Source organism: Rattus rattus, chromosome 1 (genome assembly GCF_011064425.1).
Source record: "Rattus rattus isolate New Zealand chromosome 1, Rrattus_CSIRO_v1, whole genome shotgun sequence".
Classification (NCBI taxonomy): Eukaryota; Metazoa; Chordata; class Mammalia; order Rodentia; family Muridae; genus Rattus; species Rattus rattus.
Window position 1 is genome coordinate 168,717,126 of NC_046154.1, and position 22,004 is coordinate 168,739,129.

At 41.6% G+C, this 22,004-nt stretch overlaps 1 protein-coding gene across 4 annotated transcripts in view; it reads right to left on the reverse strand.

Moving 5' to 3' along the window:
• The window catches only part of Scyl2 (SCY1 like pseudokinase 2), a 42,587-nt gene that overhangs the window by 14,514 nt on the left and 6,069 nt on the right, over window positions 1–22,004 (reverse strand). For 2 of the 4 annotated variants that reach the window (XM_032911103.1, XM_032911095.1), the window contains exons 2-13: window positions 19,288–19,445; window positions 17,458–17,602; window positions 12,785–12,934; window positions 11,547–11,768; window positions 10,712–10,828; window positions 9,819–9,944; window positions 8,709–8,885; window positions 6,211–6,222; window positions 5,980–6,102; window positions 4,755–4,868; window positions 1,770–1,902; window positions 775–893 (exon numbers count right to left, since the gene is read on the reverse strand). In XM_032911103.1, coding sequence (XP_032766994.1) covers window positions 775–893; window positions 1,770–1,902; window positions 4,755–4,868; window positions 5,980–6,102; window positions 6,211–6,222; window positions 8,709–8,885; window positions 9,819–9,944; window positions 10,712–10,828; window positions 11,547–11,768; window positions 12,785–12,934; window positions 17,458–17,602; window positions 19,288–19,445 — 1,596 coding nt within the window. The remainder of the gene's footprint in view (window positions 1–774; window positions 894–1,769; window positions 1,903–4,754; window positions 4,869–5,979; window positions 6,103–6,210; window positions 6,223–8,708; window positions 8,886–9,818; window positions 9,945–10,711; window positions 10,829–11,546; window positions 11,769–12,784; window positions 12,935–17,457; window positions 17,603–19,287; window positions 19,446–22,004) is intronic. The other 2 variants (XM_032911118.1, XM_032911110.1) reach the window with 1 other exon arrangement.

Genomic DNA, 22,004 nt, shown 5'->3' on the forward strand with positions numbered 1-22,004 from the left:
ACAGTTAAATTCTTACTCTAAAGCGTATAGATATCTGAGCCCACCAATATTACCTTACTTTGTCTCATTACTCCTTCTCTGTGGCAGGGGGTCTTAAAATGGTTCACGATTCCTACTGCTTCCTACTGTTTATAGACTTCCCTAATGTTGAGTACAGGTAAGACCCGCGCTTGCTTGTAAACAACAGACTGTGACAAGGCCAACAGAGTATCACACTTTCTTTACTACATAACAAGACACTGACCAGTCTGGCTGAACAAGGCTGATTGGGGAGGGAACTGTGTACAGAATTAACAGCAGCATCTGACTAACACGCAGCTAAGGCCCTCAGCCGAACAGCCCAAAGGGAGCCAAAGCCTACCAACAACCATTAAAGCAAACTAGGAACCCTAGGAGTCCTCAGGTGGACCTTCAAAGAGACCTAAGCTCTTGAATTCAGTAACAAATTCAACTAAGCTAAGACCTGGCATGGCCCATAGAAAAGGTAAGATTAGTTAAGTACGCACTGCTTAAAAATACTAAAACACTCAACTTATGGCCATTTATGTAGCAATAATATCCAAATAGTCTGTGACTGTTCTCGTCAACACACAGACCCAAATTTAAAGTAGAGGCGGGCAATCTTAACATCCTTCAGCACCCTTCCCACCTCCTCCAAGGAGGCTTGAAGGCCTATCCTTTTACTCCTATTCTGCCACCTACATGTGTAATATAATAAAGCACACAATGCAAGCTGCAAACGGGAAGAAACTGAATACACATAAAGCATCCCACCTGGGTGAGGTTGAGGTTGTTTTCAATGCTCAGGGGGATGAGATGAGGCAGTACCTTTCCAGCCAGCTGCTCTTTGGTGATTCCCAACTTTTTATGAGTAAAAGTACATTTATAAATACCTAAAAGAAATTAACACACAAAGTTCTTACAAACCATGAAAGTACTGGATATATAGCAAGTCTTTCTGGAAACTGACGTGGTGCAGGCTTTGCTCTTCTTAGAATGAAGTTTCCTCTTTCCTGCGGACCACAATGACTTGGGCTATACTGTCAGCCAAGGCTTATAAACACCATGGCCTATTCATCCTGTGCTCTTCTGGTTTTATGACAACCCAAAACTAAAGGCATGGTTACTGCAACCCAGCAATGAGGTTATAGAGTGACCCCTCATCCTTAAATTTGGAGCATCTATTCCCGGTATTTAAATACAGGTGCCGAGAGGACTACAGTCTGTGAGGACTACGGTCTCTGTGAGGACTACGGTCTCTGTGAGGACGACTACGGTCTCTGTGAGGACCACGGTCTCTGTGAGGATGACTACGGTCTCTGTGAGGACTACGGTCTGTGAGGACCACGGCCTGTGAGGACTACGGCCTGTGAGGACTAGTCTACAGGTCCACTCGTTTCTTCTGCAAGGAAGACTCACTGCAGTAGCTTTGCCTCTTGTGCTTTAGACTACTTCACAGAAGAAAATTATATACTGTCATATCAACCAGGATTATATTACTTCTCCTCACTCCCCCAATCCTGGAAATCAAATCCAGAACCTGCCCATACTGGTCAAGTGTCCCATATAGCCCAGGCCTTCTATAAATGACAAGAGTCTACTTCCTTTGCTGTTAAACAGAGAAAAGTTATATTGTAGCATTTATCTAAGCATTCTACAACTGATTAAAGTCATATACATAAAGTTAGATGTTTTATAGATTGAACATTTTATTATACAACTATTATATGAAATGAAGATGACAGCAAATGACATTAAGTTTTCAGTACCTAAAATCCCCATGAGGACTGCAGGTTCCTTGGAGGGAATCTGCTGTAAGAAGGGCAGGATATCATCAAGTACAAACCACTTATCCAAGTACTCCAGGATCTTCCCTAAACACACTAATGAGTTCACACGAACCTATTAAAACAAAGAAACTGCATGTAAATTTGTCATGTACAATTCTGTTAATGTAAAATGAAATACTTAATGTAAACTTAGTCATCAAATAAACATCTCAATAAAATGGTTTACTAAAATCTCAATAAAAACTGGTTTACTGAAGTAGATTTTATAAAACATAAGAAGTTCACTCATTTACTGATTTTCCCAAATGTTACAGAAAGAGCTGCAGACTGCTTAACTGAGATACTAGTAGACAAGAGGAGGAACAGGTCAACCTGGGAACACTCATTCATCCACTCACCCATTCATCCATCCACTCATTCATCTCTATGATGCTAGGGAAGGAAGCCAGGGCCTAACCAAGCTGTCGATACACAACAATCCCAGTCCTACAGTTTATATCAGGTCTTTAAAAGCTTTTATATGTGTTTACTAGTAAGATTTAACTATAAAACGGAATATATTCCACCAAGTGGCCAATTTCACAGTGATTCAGCTACTCTGAGGTTCAAGTCCTTCTTAAAACTAAATACTTTAACTGAAATTATCCATATTTACTATGGCCAGACCACCCTGGATGCTCCTGACCTCATATAAAATTATCCATATCTGTATACAGTTGTTCTTCATATTTACTAAGGTCTACCATGTGTAACCTCCTAAAATATCTAATTCACTCCACTTTTGATACCCATCATACCCTAGGCTTAGCTGGAACTGATTACATCTACTGACTGGCTGAATGTGGGTGGCTGTGTGCCGCATGGCCTCCCATAACCTGCGTGTGAAGTCAGAAGATAACTTGCCACGGCTGGGTCTCTTTTTCCAGCAAGTACATTGTGGGGATCAAATTAGAGGGTAAGGTTGGCAGCAAGCACTCTGCCCACTGACCCATCTCACTGGCCCAAAGGCTGGGATTTAGTAGGACAAAGTACATTAGCTGGGTCTGTTGGACAGGACCGTAATTTAGTTACTCAGGAGATGGGAGTAGGAAGAGCTCAAGTTCAAGGCCTGCCTGGGCAATTCAGTAAGACCACGTCCTAAGATGCAAGAAGTGGGCTGGGGCTCAGCACAGCGATGCACCTAGAACCCAGCATTTGGGAGGAGAAGCAGAAGGTCAGCTGATACAGCAAGCTCAAGGCTGGCTTCAGCCTGCGTTACTCTAAGAGCAGAAGCCCCGTACACACAAAAGGCAGTGGTGCTCTACACATAGGTTTCTTCTGTGTGTTTAAGATCATGGATTCAGGGGTTGGGGATTTAGCTCAGTGGTAGAGCGCTTGCCTAGCCCTGGGTTCAGTCCCCAGCTCCGAAAAAAAGAAAAAAGAAAAGAAAAGAAAAAAAAAGATCATGGATTCAATTTTGAGTACCAAATCTTCCCTCAAACTCCAGAAACCGGAGTAGCATAAAGTCATGTCCATAGTATTAATTAAACCATAATATCAATGAAACTCAAGTCTAAAAAAATTAAGCAGAAAATAATTCATTGATTAATATTTGTACAGAAAAATGTAAATTTTCCATTTCAGAAAATATATGAACAACTATTTTCTGAAATTTAAGCCCAGAATACTATAAATGTAAAATACTGTCTGCAGGTTTAACTGTTCTCAGGATCAGTTTATTATAACGAAGAACTAATGCACTTGCTAGGTATAAATTGCAAATGCCGCTGCAATTTTATTTTCCTTCACAATGTATACAATATTAGACAAGTCACAAATACACCTCTTGAAACAGTTACCTAACTATGCAGTACTTTTCTTCATTTTTGGACAACTTTAATGATTTATGTTTTAAGCATTTCCCAAGTAAGGCTGCCAGAGCCTAGAGAATAAGGCTATAAATACACTCAAAGGCAAGCAAGGAGCCTGAGAGCTCCATCTAAACTGCATTTGTAAGTGAGATAGCAAATGCTCACCCATTCCAGAATTAGCATTCTAAAAGGTATTCACATCTGTCCTCAGAAGTGCCATTGTCTTGAAGGACCAGGGCCAGTCAGCAGTTTTAGAAGACACAGACCTCAACAAGACACTTGTCACAGGTCACTGAGTATCTGTGTGCCCTACATCTAGCCCTGCATATTAACAGAGTACTGAACTAGAATACACTGAGAAGATGTGGTAAGATAAATTCATAATGGCATAAAAAAAAGCATAAGACATCTGAAGCAGTGCTTCAGAAACTAAAATTTTATCATGTATTTTAAAAAGCCAATTATAAAACCAGGACACCCTAGCAGTATAAGGACACGCTCAAGGCCGTGGGCAGTTAGTAACGAACGGAGAATAACCCATTTCCCGGCATGCCTATATTTCAGTACTGATTTCCCTACCACCTCACTATCCCGACTTCAACTGCAGAGCTCTTCCAGAAGAAACGCCCACTGAAATAGGTGAGTCCAGAACGTGAAGCCACGCCACTTCCGCTGCTTTTGCCCATAAGGCTATGGATTTTTCTAACTCTCATTGCACCAGATAAAGAGGGATCAGAAACCAAGCTTTATAAAAGGCACCTTTATTAAGTCAGGGAAATATAAATTTCATGAAGGGCAGAAAAGATGGCAGGTAAAGGAGCTGCCAAACTGACTGTGAGTTTGAACCCTGGAACCACATGGTGAAGGAGAGAACCAACTCCCACAACCCACACGCTAAGACTCAAACACACGCTGCACGCACGACTGCGTGCACACACACATACACACGGACATCTACACATAAGTTACATACAGACATTTACAATGGTTTATATAGGCTACCTCCAACTAGAACGAATTCTGTAAATACAACATAAGGGAGGCATCGCTCACTGGGAAGAGAAACGATGTCAGGTACGGAGCGTTAGACAAACAATGACGTGTAAGCACTTACAGCGAGGGAAGACGTTTGTAAACAGGCATTTTTAATTCTTGGAATCAAAGCGTTTTTCATGGACGGGTAGTCTATAAGATTTGCAAAAGTTGGAATGATGTTTAGACAGAGCTCCTATTGAAAAGACAAATCTGATCAGTGTTAAAGAAAGGCACCCAACCTCCTCCTCCCCCGCTCAGCTAATCTGTCGCAGCATGAAGTAAGCTTCCATATGCTGCTTCACATTATCTGTCCTTACACAATGGGGGAGCGGGGAGTTATGATCAGATGAAAAATGGCATGGCTAACAGGGCCTGCGTAGTGCTTCAAGGGATTGTAATTACAGCTAGTGCTGTGCTGTTCTGTTTTCCCTTGAGACATGATCTTTATGTAGCCCAGGCTGGCCTCAAATTTACACGCCCTCTGCTTTAGCCTAAGTATGAGGCTAGCACCTCTAATTATACGGGGCTATAACTGTAGAGAACTGAAAAGAAGAGGTGAGTACGGCTTCCAATGCTTAGGGCATAATTTAACTACAAGGAAAAATTCAACTCACACTCTTAAATAAACTTAAAGAGAAAGACAGAAATACATCAAAAATAGGACTTGAAATCTATGGCAGGAGCAGATATATACAAGGCAGTACAAACTTACAAGGCCCAGGCTAGCCTTTAATTCCTGGTCTTCCTGCCTCTATCCCTCAAGTGCTAGGATTACAAGTGTATGCCACTACACCGGACTCTAACGTCTTCTTTTTTTTTTAATTTTGGTAGTGAGCGTGAATGTGGGTTTATGCCTATGTGAATGCTGGTGCTGGGGGTGGAGGGGTACCTAGAAGAATGTACCACATCCCGGGGAACTGAAGTTACGGGCAGTGGTGAGCAGCCTGACACAAGTGCTAGAAACCTAACGTGTTCTCTGTAAGAGGAATACGTACCCAGTGCAGTGACAACACCTTTAACCCTAGCACTTAGGAGGCAGAAGCAGGTGGAGCTCTGAACTCAAGGCAGCCTGGGCTACAGAGGAAGACCATCTCCATACAAACAGCGCCTGCTCTATCCCTGAGCAATCTCTCCAGCCCCGTCCAACTGACTCTTTAGTAAAGATAGTGGACCAGCAGTGTAATTCAAAATATACTAACTATTGAGCTGTACATAAAAGGCTAAATTTAATCCTAAAATGTGCCTTGCTGTTTCTCTCTCCTGCCTTACGACCTTCATGAGGGCAAAGGAAGCAGATACTGTGCCTGGATCTGGATTGAAGGTGCCTCCAGAGCCCTGTAGACCATTGGCAGGACGCTGTTCTTTATCTCATCCGGAGGGGTTTTGGTTAGCAGCAAATCCATTTTTTGTAGAAAAATTAACAAAATCTGTGTGAGAAAAGGGAAGGTTATTAAAATCTACAATCTTTAAGAAATTCAGTACCTGCCCAATTTAAAGTGTTTTCAGAAGAGTAAGTTCTGCATGTGGACACTCACCATGTTGCTAGCCTGAAGGCATGGAAGAGAAAAACACACAAATCAAGTCTCTTACATGTCTGTAGCAATGCTTAATCATTCAAACAAAGACTAGCTCCACAGAGCTACGGAGCACATGACTCCCTACACATTCCCATTATCCAGAAAAGTACTGCATTTAAAAGGAAATAAAAACCAACAGAAATGAAAAGATCTCTGAGGAATTTTTAATTGTTCCTAACATTATTTTGCTAGCTACTTCTACATACCTAAATTGTAAGAAAGAAAACAAAATACTTAGGTGAGATCTTTATTTATTCTTATATGTATGAGTACTTTGCCTGCAAATATGTCTGTGTACTACAAGGAAGCCAGAAGGCGGCACTGGAGTTCCGGACACTGAAGTTACAGCAGGTTTTGGGCTGTGTGGGTGCTGGGAATTAAACCCAGGTCCTTACAAGAGCAGTTAGTGCTCTGAACTGCTGAGCCACCTCTCCAAGCACGAGAATACTCAGTTTTTCCAATGCCCAATTAAAATTTTTTCGGAAGGGCTTATTAACTGAAAAACTAAGAGGAAAGGGTACCTTAGTTTCATTTCCTGATGCTGTGGTAAGAGTAATTTAAGGACAAAGCGTTTGTTTGGACCCCGGTTCCAGTGGCTGCACTGTGGTAGAGACGTCAGGCAGCGGAACCGGAGCGGTAGTTAACCACACAGACAGACGCTTGCTAGCGTTCAGCTGTCTCCATCTCTTCAGAACGGGACACAGTTTGTGAAGTGTCGCTGTTCCCCACATTCGGGGTACAGCTTCCCACCTCAGCTAGTCTACTTAAGAAAAGCCCTCCCAAGCACAGCCACAAAACAGCCTAATCCAGACAGCTGCATAGTGAGATTCTTCTCAGGTGATTCTACATAGCCAACTATCAAAAGTTACCAGAATAAAAAGAACGAGTCGACCCACGGGTGTCTTGGGATTTTCATCATGACTGATGAACAATTTGGGTGATGTGATGCCAACTCGTCCTCAACACTGTGATAACTGTCAGGGAGCCCTGCTTTGACGCTGAGAGCTCTGTCCTGTGACCTTTCCCTGGTTAGTAGGAGCACCCCACACTGCTGCTACATTCCCTCTTTAAGGAAAGGGGACTGAGGGAGAAGCCACAAGGACAGGCGGCAGGCCTGGAAGCACGTGCCTTTGATCCTGGCACTCCAGGGGCAGAGGCAGGCAGATCTATCTTTGTGAGTTTGAGGTAAGCCTGGTCTACAAAGAGGGTGCCAAGCAAGTCAGGGCTACGTGGTGAGACCCTGGTTCAGCGGATTACGGATGAGGGTCATCAGAGGGCTGAAAGGGATGGGAAAGAAGAACCACTCAAATGCACACTATTCCAAATGTCAGAATGATACCTGATACGCTAATTTCTAAGAAGTAAAAAGTAAACTCTTCATCTTCAAGGAAACAACTGCAACCAATCACAAAGCCAGTACATCAGAGTGCATAGCTGACTAATAAGCCACCGTCACCAGAAACATCTAATAGCATTTCAGCCATCAACTCCGCTTGTTAGAAATGAGGATAAAAGCTTTCAGATGATAATGACTACTGCATACTTCTTAGAACGGGCATAAACCCAGATTCTAATCCAGGTACATAACTCCACGATTCTTAAACTCAAAATAAATATATACCATAAGAAAATCTACATAATTTATTTCACTCACACATACAATTATATGTACATGCATCTTGTATCTATATAATCTGTATCTTTCTCATGCACACGGATTACATACTAGTTCCATGATGCTTTACACATTTTCCTCTTTTAATAAATTTATTAAAAAAAGAGAGAAACAACTGAAATACATCATCTAAAAATTAACTAATGGAATTATCAAGCCAAATAAAAATATCTAAAACTTGGATTTTTCCAAACTGCTACGTTTTAATTAGGAGCAATATAACACATGCAAAATTTGATTGCAACTTATTTTCTAAGACAATGACTTATTCGAAAAGCCACAAACATTCATTTGTTAAGTTTAATTATAATTTTTTTTTTTTTGGTTCTTTTTTTCGGAGCTGGGGACCGAACCCAGGGCCTTGCACTTCCTAGGCAAGCGCTCTACCACTAAGCTAAATCCCCAACCCCCAAGTTTAATTATAATTTTATCTTTCTGTATACTGAAAATAAAATCTAATATACTGACACCTCAAGTTTTTAAACATTTAACATTTTTATTTATTTTTATTTGATATGAATGGGTATTTTGCCTGAATGTGTAGTCTGTGTCTGGTTCCTGGAGTCCAGAGTCAGATCCCCTAGGACAGGAGTTAGAGATGGCTATGAGCCAGCATGTGGGTGCCAGGAACTGAACCAGGTCCTCCGCAAAGGCAGCCAGCACTAAGCCATTCTCTAGCGCCTGCAAACTCAACTTCTAAAAGCCCAAGTAGACACGATTTGTTCTCAGCAGTAGTAGCTATCACGATAATGCACAGATATTCAGAATACTCACAACATACCTGGATTGGCTCCTGCTGTTTGAACACAGGACCAAGTTCAGGTAGAATTAATTTGATATATTCTTCTTTGGTGCACTCCTCAGCGATCAGCAAAACATTCGGTAGAACAAAAGGTACCATGTCAGGATTTACAAATTCTGAGGTCAAACAGGGCAAAATTCTCTGCACAATGACACGCTGAAAGGGAAAAATGAAAAAAAATTATAAAAACAAAATGTATTCCAGAACTTCAGTATTTGCAACTGAAGTGTAAAGTGATCATAAAGTTCATGGCTGAAACTGAAATATTTTCTAGACTCTCTTCTAGTTATAGCAAGACAAACTGCACAGGCTCCGGACGTCAGCAAACCGGGCCACACGCTCGCTCCAGCCTTCACAAGTTTAACCGTGTTCACTGACAGTGCTTCTCTGAATCCTGTCATTCCTCAGCACTCCAGCCATCTAAGGGAAGCAGCATCTGACCCTGTTAATTCCCCGACAGCAACCATGCCTGTGTCTGCTGTGGTGGCTGTGAGAGGACTGTGTCAGTAAAGGATAGCAGACAAAGGCTGGGACTGCTGAAGCTTCACAAACGAGTTTAGAGTCCGCAACTGATAGGCTTACAGCTGCATCTTCTCTAGCATTCACTGTTTTTGGTGTTAAGATTGTATCTCACTATGTAGTCTGGCTAGCCTAGAACTCAGAAGTCCCCTGCTCTGCCCCACCAAGTGCTGGGATTAAAGGCAAAAGCATGGGCCACCAGACCAGCCTCACCAGCATTTGACTACTACCTGACACTGTTTAGTAAGTAGGGAAAACAGAAAGGTTTGCATCAGTTTGGATGCACCCTTTAGCTGCTGGTGAGCAGTGAGCTCCACTATGGCTGTCGGTAGACACCGATGGGGACACATGCAATAAGCAGCACAGGAAGTCTTAACGCAGGAAGCATCCCAAGGTTATAGATCCTACCTATGTGCACCATACCCAAGCTTTGGCTTCAGTCTGCAGCATGCTACTATCATTTATGTTCCTCCGTAAAGCTTTTTACTTCTCTGGAAGAGTAGTTCATAGTAAGTCCACCTAAATACTAAATTAAAAGCTCCTGACTATGTAAAAAACTGAATAACAAACCTTGGGCAGCTTTGGTAGAACCTTTGGCAATCCTTTGAAGAACTGTGATTTCTGGAGATTATCTCTTTGGAATAAGGTATCAAAATATTGAAGAGTTACTGCACCAACATCATCAAAGAAGGGAATCTAAAATATAGAGGCCAATTATTCTGATATTCAGTTAAAGTTACTCATCTCTAAATTACCCGAACAGAGTGAAAAAGTATTCAAAAACATTCAGCAACATTCTAAACATTGTATTAAATAAAAATTATAATTAGAAAAATCTAAATAAAAATTTCATTTTTTCAAGTTCACATCACCACTACCTGTGAATCAGCTGAGCAGTAACATTATTTATAAAATACAGAAAAGTTAAACTAGTTTGAAAGTTGGGGCTGGACAGATGGCTCAGCAGGGAAGAGCATGTGCTCCTACTCTAGAGGACATGAGTTAAATTCCCGGCATAACATCAGACAGCTTCTGTGCTCATACGCACACCTTCACACAGACGCAAATAAATACACCATTAAAAAACAGTAAATAACGGGGTTGGGGATTTAGCTCAGCGGTAGAGCACTTGCCCTTAAGAATAAAATACCTCAAAAACATGATGAACACCATCTTCACTAAGTATGACACTTTTGATTTTTCGGGGAATCCAGAATGTCGGCATCCCTGATTGTGCCATCAGGATCTCTGTTTATTTGAGACCTTAATTTCCTTCACAACTATGTCCATAAATTATTTAGCTAGTTAACACTAAAAACTAAATACTTAATACATTCAAGAACATAGCATCTAAGGACAAAATTATGCATTTTAAGAGTCTCAATTTTAGGGGAAGGGGGGGAAAGAGTCTCAATTTTATTCTTTTGTTCCATCAGCTAATACAAAAATCTAAACGTACTCACTTTTGTCATTTGATCTGCATCGGGTCTTACAGTCGGAGTTACATTTAACAACAGTTTGACATGTTCACGAACTTCCTCGGGTATGCTTGTGAGTGAACTAGATCCTAAACGACTCAACTATCCAAGAGATCGAGAACAATTATGAGTACATTAACAGTGAAAAGGTTACGAGCCCTTTCTACTCAGTGTGTCTGCTGACTGCACAAATACTGACTCTACTTTTTCAATACAACTAAAAATGTCTCTAATACTCAAGTACTTCCATGTCTAAAGTAAGATGGGGTGTATTTTGGATACTCTAGTAAATGTCAGGATAAAAACTGTAGGAACTGATGTAATTGTTACTTACAGAAACTACTTTTACTGAATCAACTTTACACAAATTGAAATAAAGTGCTCATTTCTGTTATGAAATGTCTGCAGTTGTGATCCCCTGCAAAGACTGCTCAGATCAAGCTAGTCAGCCCTCCAGCATGGGGAAAAGGACCACTCGCTCATGAGACCCCACCCCTCCCTCACTAAGGAGTTGTGACAGCTGCTGGCTGCTGGGACAAGATACCCTCCAGAGGATAAGCACACACTCAAGTACATGAACAGTGCAAAATAAACTTAACATAAACAGAGAACATGTGTTGGGCACTTGGGAAAATGGGGGAGGGGTGAATCTGGGAGGAGTTAGTGGAAAAGAGGTGAGTATGATCAAAAGACATCAGATGTGTACATAAAAATCTTTTAAAAATTAATAAAGATACTATATTTTTAAGAAGAATTTTTTGCCTTCATTTTAGAAAAAAAAGCCCAGGGAAGATCTAAACCAATGTTAACAGGCACATACCTGATCCAGTTGTCTACTGAAACTCTTGTAAATATCCTGCTTGTTGACTTCAAATATAGGTCTCCCTTTATTAAACACAGCATACATAACAGCTCCTAAGGAGTACATGTCACTGGCTGTCTCACAGCTCACCGACAGGATATACTCAGGAGCCAAGTACTCAGGATTTGGAAGACACAATGATGGCAAGTTTGGGTCCCACTCTTTACAAGGAAACTTGGGCTGTAAGAAGACAGGAAGGGGAGGGCAAGGTTAGAACTTGTAATAGCAAACCACCACCAGCCACGGCTATCTCTAAATTTGTATTCACCCAGCTAGGCATGGTGGCACACACCTTTAGTTCCAGCAAGTGGGACACAGAGGCAGGTGGATCTCTGTGAGTTCAATGCCAGCCTGTTCTACACAGTGATTTCCAGGACAGCCAGGGTTACATTTACAGAGTCAAGCAAGGGAAAATGCTACCATCACCTTCAACTCTAAAATTCCCAAATCAGCAAATCTGGAAAATGTGTGCAACAAACACCGAGCTCTAGTGAGTGTCCCATCACAAAGGCTTTCTATGTCATCGGGAACCAATCCACGCAAAGCACGGCTGGCCTAAGGCAGTGTTCTAAGTACGAGTGGACAGGTATCCTGAATCACTGAGAAACACGTGCTTGGGAGCAGAAAAATGGGGCTCAGATCCTAGCTGAACACGCAGCATCCCCCCAAGCTCACTGTTTCTGTAAGATATAAACCACACTGCGCTGTGGCAATAAAAGGAAGGGGTGGGGCAGACCTGTCACATGCACGTGTGAGATTGTCAAAGAATACATTGAACTGATTTTTAAGATGAAGAAAATACTTTAATAAGTGAAGGCATGTATCACTGCTAGCGTTCTGTCATCCCTGAGGAAGACCCACATTCTCCCAGGCAGAGCAATGGTATTAAGGAATCACAATAGCAGTTTGTGTATCTGGATTTCTAAAAACGAAATTTCTGTTTAACTGAGTTTGTTCTGTTTTCTCGGGGCCTTTTTCTGGAGCCCTCTACAGAGTTAACCGCCTGACAACTGCTCTCTGGCACAGACAGCGGATGTCCCCTCACAGTCAGACACACAGTGCTCATCGCTGAGCCTGCCTCGTGCTGTACAAGGCGACATCCCATTTTCTGGTCCATTGCAGATACAATCATAGATTTCCATGATTTTAAAAATCTAAACATTAAAAAATCTAAACAAACCTAAAACTGCCATTACCTCTTGTTCAGAAGGATTGCTCGACGACACACAAAAGTCAAAACCCATTATTTTCCAGGCTCCACTTTTATTCAAAATTATATTTTCAGGAGTAACATTTCCATGAACCATTTTTACACTGCTATGCAAAAATGACAATCCTTCAGAAACCTGGAAAAAAAAACCAAAATGACTCTTGTAAAAAAAGTTGTTTGTATGGAACACAGCACCTGCTGGATCTCCTAGTCAAGAGTTTTCACACGTCAGCTAGCAATCGAACTAATGGGGAAATCGTGCAACAAAACTGAAGTACAGCTATAAAGATGTCCCTTTTTATAATAACAAAAAGATAAATTTCCGCTGTATAAATTTATTCATTTCCAGTCTGAAACATGAGAATTCTCATTGAGTTGGATATTTTTGTGTAGTTATACTTTATATTTAAAATTCAACTTTTTAAGTAGTGAATAGTGTGTTTAGTTTCAAGTACTTACTGTTTGCGCACAGGCACAGTAAACTGACACAAGGTAACTTTTATATTGGGATTGGAGATGACTGTGGGAGCAGGTAAACAGCAAACAGACGTCTGTACCAGGAGAGGTGGGTTCTGGCAAGCGGCCGCTCTCTGAGAAACCTGTCCTGGCTTTCCTCAAACTCTACTGGTCCCTTCTTTCTAGTGTGCTTTCCTGGCTTTCTGGATCTGCTCACGTCCTCCATTCTCCCCATCATTCCCTCCGCCATGGAGCAGAGCCTCGGCTCTGTGTCCACCGCCATTTCTTCCCTTCACTCTCCTGGAAGCATGGGGATCCCAGAGGAATCTGAAACTGAGCTTCTACCCCTTCATCCCTTCTTTCCTTCATTAGTTCATTCTTTCTATAATGTCTTCCATACTAGTTAATAATTACTTTTTCTATTTACTAAGAACAAAAATCTTTAAATTACCATGAGTTGTTTGTTCTAATTTAGCCAATCAGCCTGCCATGGAGGTACCTGACTTTAACCCATAACCCAGTACCCTGGAAGCAGAGGCAGGGGGATCTCTGCTGAGTTAAAAAAGGACAGTTTTGGATTACATAAGCAAATTCCAGATGAACCAAGGTTACACAGGAAGTCCCTGTCACTGTGTGTGTGTGTGTGTGTGTGTGTGTGTGTGTGTGTGTGTGTGTGTGTGCGCGCGCGCGCGCTCGCGTGTACATTCCTGCACATGCATGCATATATTTGCAAAGCATCGTACTTTTATTTCAAAATAGACCTAGGGATGTGATCCAGTTTTACCCCTTCCCACTTCTAAACCACCACTGTCTCTGGCCAGGGCTGCCCCAGGAGCCACACCTATCACAGCTCTAGGCTTACCCTTCTCCTACAGTTAGTCAGTGCAGTCGCTTCAGTATTCTGTTAAAACATAACCTAGACCATTCATTCTCCGGTTCAAACCTCCTTCCTCTCAGAATAAAATCTGAAGCATTTCTTTGGCTTCCAGGAACCCATAAAGGTCATGCAAGGTTAGGGTGTATAAATGTTCCCAGAAGTCAAAGATAATTAAATAAGATCCCACTCCCTGGAGTAGACTACCTTCCTATGAGCTACAGGTCAAGGAGGCCTCCAAAATATAATTGCCACTGTTGACTGCCCATCAGAACTATATTTAATGTGAGACTTTACTATAGAAGATAACACGGTTGATCACAGAACACAGAGAAACCGAGCTGGTACTAAACTGGCTGGTTCCTACCTGCTGGCTAGCTCACAAGATGCTAGGGAAATGGCTGGCAAGGGCCTTAGCTGTGGACTCCCTCCCTGTCAGGTAAGATTTATACAGGCGCAACAGTAAGTCTGTTACCGGGTAACCAAGTACTTTCGGACTGGCATTAAGGCCCAGGCTGTAGGAAGTTCATATCCAATAGTGTAAGTCTGGCTAAAAGCCTCTGGCTGAGGCAGCTGTAGGCAATAGGGAAGACAGTGCTGCTGCTTTGCTAAGCAGACAGACAGAACTGCTTTCCAGACCCCTCCGTGTATGTCCACTGACTAATACGGCTGTGTCCTTTGGTCTGCGGCTTCTTACATTTGGCAGAGCTGCCCGCAGAGCCACACAGCAGTGTGACTACCGACACAATACTGGCCCTGTCCACCTCATCACAGTGGGGGACTCATGAGGCTCCACCCTCCCTGAGGACCTACAGGCAGTTTACTGATTCTCACAGGAGGAGGCACCCCTTCACTGATGGAGTCACTGGTAAGGTTCCCAGGCTCCGGTAAGAAAGTTCCCTGGAAGCAGAGGCGGGTGCTTATTGGGTCACTAAAGAAACAAGGACATTAAAGCAGAAGAAAGACTAATTAAAAAGATGACGGGATGGACAGACGATGACTCAGCAGGGCAGAGCAGTAGAGCCCCGATTCAATTCCCAGCACCACATGGTGCCTTACAACCATCTCTAAGGGGTGCCTCCTCCAGCCTGTGTGTGGTGCACATATTTATGCAGGCAAAAACATTCATGTTTAAAGAAAGAGGGGGAGTAGGAGCGGGTGGGGGAGCCATGACAAGAGAGTAATGGAAGAACAGGATTGAAACACATTACACATTTCACATTGTGAAATGTCACAACGAAACCCACTGTTGCATAGTTAACAATGATAAAAATATTGTAAAACTGTACATTTTCAAAAATACTATTCCCAAACATAACTTGAAAAAGTACAAAGTTTTTCAAATCTGGAAGTTTTCTTAACATCACAAGAAAACAAGCTACATATTTACTGTATATTTTTAGAAGAGTGACTTAGTATTTTATATTTATATACAGGGATCACGTCCCATATACTTTAGTCAAAATGCCAGTGTTGTAGCACATCAACTCTAAGATGCACATCAGTGCTATGTAAACAGATATGTATGGTATATATTATTGTTCTATGTACGAGAGTCAGTGAGTGGGAGTGGGTATGTGCATGCATGGGGGATGGGGGGAGGACGTCAGTGTACTACGCTATCATTCTCAGGGTCTCTCACGGAGCCCAGAGCTAGGCTGGCAGACAGCACCCATCTGCAGACTCTGCACCCCAGAGCTGGACTGCAGGCATGCACACATGCAGTTCTCCAAGCGAGTGCAGAGAATTCAGACTTAGGTCCTTGTCCTTACATAGCAAGTGCTCAGATCTGCTAAGCCTTCTCTCCTGCTTCATTTCTTTTTTATTTTAACTATCTGCTCATCTTTGAACTATTCTGTAGTTTGGGAAAACAGTCCCATTGCTTGCTATAAAGCAACAGCAAGCAAAATGGAGGTGGTGCTGGCACAGACAGAACAGTGAGTCAGAAAGAAGAATTAGAAACAGTCTCTGCATGTGCTCAAGTGATTTTTTTTATGGTGGCACTAAAACCAGTGAGGGGTGGGGGTCCAGCTTCTTAATAAGTGACAGACACTGGGAAAACAAACTATCTACGAAAGAATGAAGTTGGACCTTTATGACATTTACAAAACTTAACCAAGCCAGAGAGGCAGCAGCATGGCAGAGCATGAGCTGAGCATGTACAAGGCCTCCACAGGAACAGCAATACCAACCTCCTAAGACAACAACGGGGCACTTCATGGCGCTGGTTCTCACAGCTCGGATGTGACCAACAGCACGAGGGAGAGGGAAAAGTGCTCAAGGCTGACGTGGCGCTCAGCAGGTAAGGTATCTGCTGCCAAGCCTAGGCCTGAGCTCCACCCCTGGACACACATGGCAGGGCCCACTCCCACAAGCTGTTCTCTGACCTTCACACACACACTCCCCACGGGATGCACAATAATGATAAAGTTGTAAATTGTTTTTAAAATTTTAGTAAGTAATATAATCTTTATTTCAAAGGAACTCAGAATTTACTAGCAAATCTAGTAAATAGAAAAAAAAATCTTAAAAATTAGGCATACATGAAAGACCAACAATACCTCTCAACACAGTGTAAATTTCCTTAAAGCTATTTTGTTATTAAATACCTTTATTTTCATTATTGTTTTGTTTATGAACTATAATAACAAAAAAACCCCAAATTTACATGATTCAAAAGAACTAAAAGGAACTTACCCAATAGCCAATAAGTGATCCCCTCAAAGGTTACCAATGTTATCAGCTTCATATATTTAAAATAACTTAGCAAGGGACTGTGGTTCAAGTCTAGCCTGGCTTATACAGCAAGTACCAGATGAGCCAGAGCTTATGGTGAGACCTGATTTCTAAGTTTGGCTGATTTGGGGGTTTTTTGGGGTTCTTTTTTTGTTTTGTTTTGTTTTTAATTTTGGGGTAGGGGGGAGCATAATATATAACTTAAGCCTAAAGACAAAAATTCTTAGTCATGAAAATAATTTCCGGGGCTGGAAAGATGGCTCAGCAGTTAAGAGCACTGACTGCTCTTCCAGAGGTTCTGAGTTCAAATCCCAGCAACCACATGGTGGCTCACAACCATCTGTAGTGAGATCCGATGCCCTCTTCTGGTGAGTCTGAAGACAGCTACAGTGCACTCATATTAAATAAATGAATGAATGAATGAATAAATAAATAAATAAATAAATCTATCTTTAAAAAAAAAAAGAATTTTCAAATTATTGTCAAGGGCCAAAGGTTTACATAATGTAGTCTACATGGCATATCAATTTGAAATAGCTGCAAATTGTTTTAAAGAGAAAGAAACTTGTCTCATATTAAATAAAACTACATACCTGAAGCAAACCATACTTAGTTTCTACATCATAAAGTTTATAATCCTTGATGTCTGGAGATATTGAAGAGGGTAGATTTTCCCAGTTACCAAGAACATTGGCTAAACTGGCAAAAACTGGTTCTGTACAAAATGCCAAGCAATCCCTGTTTTAGAAAAGAAAGTCACTGTCACTTTTACATTTTCACAGTATGTATAAAAATTAAATGCATATGCATAACAGATGACCTAGCAAAGAGTGCAGTTGGCTAAGACGCCTCTTCCTATGAGTAAGAGTGTGGGGTTGACACACAGCATGACGATGGCATCCCGCAACCAACAGAGTCCCCTTTACACACAAGCCACATGGGATACGTTACTCTCTTTTAAACCAAGCACTGTGACAGCTGTGATGCAGCTCACTTTAAGTTTTAAAACTGAAAAACTTGTTTCAGTAAACCTAGTCTACACTTACCTGTACGGCTGTAATCTTCAGACTATGCTCCAAGAAACCTACAGCTCTCTCACATCCCACAGCGGGAAGTCGGGGAAGACAGGCCCCCATTCTTTCATCAATCAGAACAGCTTTATCTACTCTGTACAACATTTTGAGAGGATAAGTTTCAATTACTGTTGTTTTGACTTGGAGAGTTTAACGTTCAGGGACTGTTGCCATGGGTACTGACGGTGTGCGCCCATGCTGTAATGATCACCTGGAGCTTGGAAGACAGGTAAGATCTGGCCCCAAGCTGTGGCTTTTCTGTTTACTGTCTTGGTGATGCCACACACCATCTCTCTGAGCCTCTCTCTGTCCATTTGTAAGATGGTGCTAAAAGACGCACTCCGGAGGGTTACAGGAAGAACCGAGGGAGATAACCATGGAAAGTACAAGGCAGGCACCAGCTTCTGCTGTGCATGCTCAATGGACTAAGTGCTGATGTCGTAATTACCAAGCACTCCAGGCCCAACCAGTCTTTGGCTTTGGGCTGAGCAATGAAAACCTACGAGTGCAGAGGACAAGCCGAGCTCAGCTCCAAGAAGCCAGTCACTGGACAGCGCTCTGCACTCTGATCTACCGTGTCTGAGATTCTGCAGCTTTCCTTCTTTCTTGAGCCTATTTTTCAAATGAAAAGAAATGTGGAATCTAAATCCATCACCTCAAGTCTAACAATACATTGAAAACTGGAAACTATTTCTTCTAGTCCTTAAAGCGTCCATCCTCCTACGATTAATGCTTGCTACAATTTTCATAAACCTTACAACTACATGTCATGAAGTAATCTCTGAATTGCGTCTCTTCCTGACGGCAAATAAATTCCTATTTTCAAGGCTGAAAGATGCTCAGAAGATAGAGCTTGTCATGCAAGTCTATTGCCCTGGGTTCAATTCCCAGGCCCCATATAACGGTGGAAGGAGAGAACTGATATTGTCCTCTGGCCTCTACACAAACCATGACATGTATGCCCACACATATACATCACACACCCAACTTAATAACTTGAAAGAAAAATGTTTAATTTCCTAAGTCATTATGTTTAAATCACTGTATAAAAATCTGTATGATAAGGAAAGTCCATTAGCCCTTCTCACCTCAGGAAACTTCAAACACGTTATGAGACATAAGACAAATAGATCACATTAACACACACGGTGCACATAAACTCATAAGCAAACACACGCACATAAAAATAAAAAGACATATTCATGCATGGTGATATAAATTTTAGGGTAACGATCCATCTGATCGCAACACTTACTTTTCAAGAAATTTTGTTGATATCTGTAATAGACCACATAGTTACTTTTAACTATTTATTCAGTACAATTCCTGTATGAAGTTTCAAACATTTACCTTGACTCTTCTAAAGGATGCTGGACAGTAAGAAGTCGAGGGTGTCGTAGCCGGGTTAGCTGTTGGACTCCACGTTTTAAAGAATCGATGATTTGATCCTTTTCAAATTTTTGATATTTATCAATCAGCTTTTTATCAAAGACAAAAACAGCCACTTCCTAATTAAAAAAAAATATATAGCTAATTTTATCAGGAAATATATCACAGCAGTAAAATTATATACGAGTGTCATAGCAGTTTATGAACAAAGAACGAAAACGAACGGTATAGCGAGTTTAGCAATACTACAGTAGTATACCATGAAAAAGCAGAGCAAACGGAGATAAGGAAATGCAAACATACTCAGCAGCCCCAGCCCCTGTGCGGCTCACTTGACATAAGGAACCATAGGAAATGCCATCTGGGATTAGGAGACACACAGACAAACCATGTGCCACTCATTTCCACCATGTAGTACTCCCAACTCAAGCATTCTAACACATGCTGAGAACTTCAAAAGGTCTTTCACAATGACAGACTCCCGTAGCGCAGGCAAGGTAGGCTAAGGGTCCCTGTACATGACAAGGGCTGGAATCACAGATCTGTACCACAAAACCCAGCCCAGCAACAAAATATAAGCGGGGGGGGGGGACACTACAAAGACAGGTTCTCTGTCAGAGATTATTGTTTATACAAAATCTATTATGTATGAAGCTTTAAAATGTGAGTGACCTGTGTTCCTCCTTCCCTGTCCCTGCCCTGTCTATGGGGAGTCACTGGATGGCCACTTGTCCTTCTACTGACTATGAACACAAATCCTGGCCCTTGTTATTTTCAAACCACAGCATTATAAAAGGCAAGGAGGAGAACACTTACACAACAAACCTCACAGCTAAAGTTGCAGGGCATCAGTCTACCAAAGACATTAATTTATAGTTGTCTCATTAAAGAGTCACTGGTGAATGAATGTTGTAAGACTCCAAAACAAGTAAGGAGAGGAGTCAAGACTCAGGGCACCTAACCTTTAATTCTAGATAAACTACACCAATCTGTCAGTTTAGAAATAACAGAAAAAGATTCATGTGATCATACCCCTGGGATAGGGGTCAGGAAGTTGAGTGGCAGCTTTAAGTTTCATATACAGTCTGCATAACCCTTATACAAAAGAAGGTTTGGGACCAGGCTGCTCCTGATGCAGACACGGGATTTTACAAATGCTCTCTTGGGGATGGGATGCAGTGTAAGCATGAAGTCCATCATGTTCTGCATACACTTTACACACAGCCTGAAGATAATTTTTAAACAGAACTTAGGCACTTGTATTTTAAATGCAATCTGCTACATGGAATCAGGTGTAGAATTTTCTACTTACCACATCATGTTGTCACTCAAATTGCTGGAATTTGGGTTTTTAGAGTAGGGATGTTCAGACTGTAACGAGACATCTTTCCTCTTTTGACCATTAGGAAATACAGCATACAGAAGGCAAAGGTCTCATATGATACTAATTAAATCTGGATGACCTCAATGTCCAGTTCCTACCTCACTGTTCCCTTGCAATCACGTGAAGGATTTTATTTTAGTAAGTGCCCTTCTCTAACACCTTTTATAAATGCATCTAATTTAAATGTGTTATTCACAGTTCCTTTCAGAGCGGATCACATGAAATGGCTCTGGCGCTCTTGCCTTTTCACTGCTCTTAAAGAGGAGCACTCGGGTCATGAAGACAGAGACTACCCTATCAGCAGATCCTAACTGCACTGTGCTGGGTCAAAAACCACACATTCTGCCTCCATAGATCACAACAGGTTATCAACTAGCACTAGGACTTTTCTGCTTCAATCAGTTACTTACAATTAATCAATCTCAACCAAACTGTGTTGTTAGCCATTTCAAGCTTCCTGAGAACTCTAAGCTAAAGCCAGCATTCTGAAACTTCTCATAATGTTAGAGCAACATGATTTCCAGTTTGTATTTTTATTATTTTTCTATCAGATTAAGCAGCCATAATCTGAAGACCTGACACCTAAACTTTTCTTAAATTAAAACCTGTAATGTTTGAAGGTTTTCAGAATTCAGCTATTAGAGGTTCTGAAGCAGTAAAGTCAACAAATATTTCAAAACCCAAAAAATTCTAAAATCTGAAATTCTTCTGGTTGCAAGCACATCAAATAGAGGAGATTAATTAGTTAAAAATTACCACTTCCAGAAAAATAGCTTCGCCTGTTACCTTGTAGTTATTACAAAGTCACAGACTCTAGCAATGGCTTAGATCTAAAAGATTCTCAAATGTTTACTGTCCACTGATTATCAATAAAGACTAGCAATTAATAAAATTGTTATTATCATTTTGAACTAAAGTGTTCATCTTATCAGCAAACAGTCTCCAGTGTGCGGGAAGATCCAGCACTTCTGATTCCCGTCAGGACTACAGAAGTGGAGTGAGTGTGGCAGCACGCACCTGCACCTCGGCACTCACCAGGCTTGGGGGGGGGGGCGCGAGGGGGGATCACAAGGTTGAGGTGAGCCTGCCCTGAACAGCTAAACCCTGTTTTTAAAACGCAAAAACTGAAAAGCAAAACAAAGAGCTTGGGCACAGGTATCACATGTAGACACTCATATACATAAGAGTAAATAAACCTTTAAAAATTCACGAAGTGGTATTCCATTGTTTATATTCACTACATACATTAAAAGTACTGTTCCCCTGTGACTAGTCACAGGCTCTAGGGTAGAAC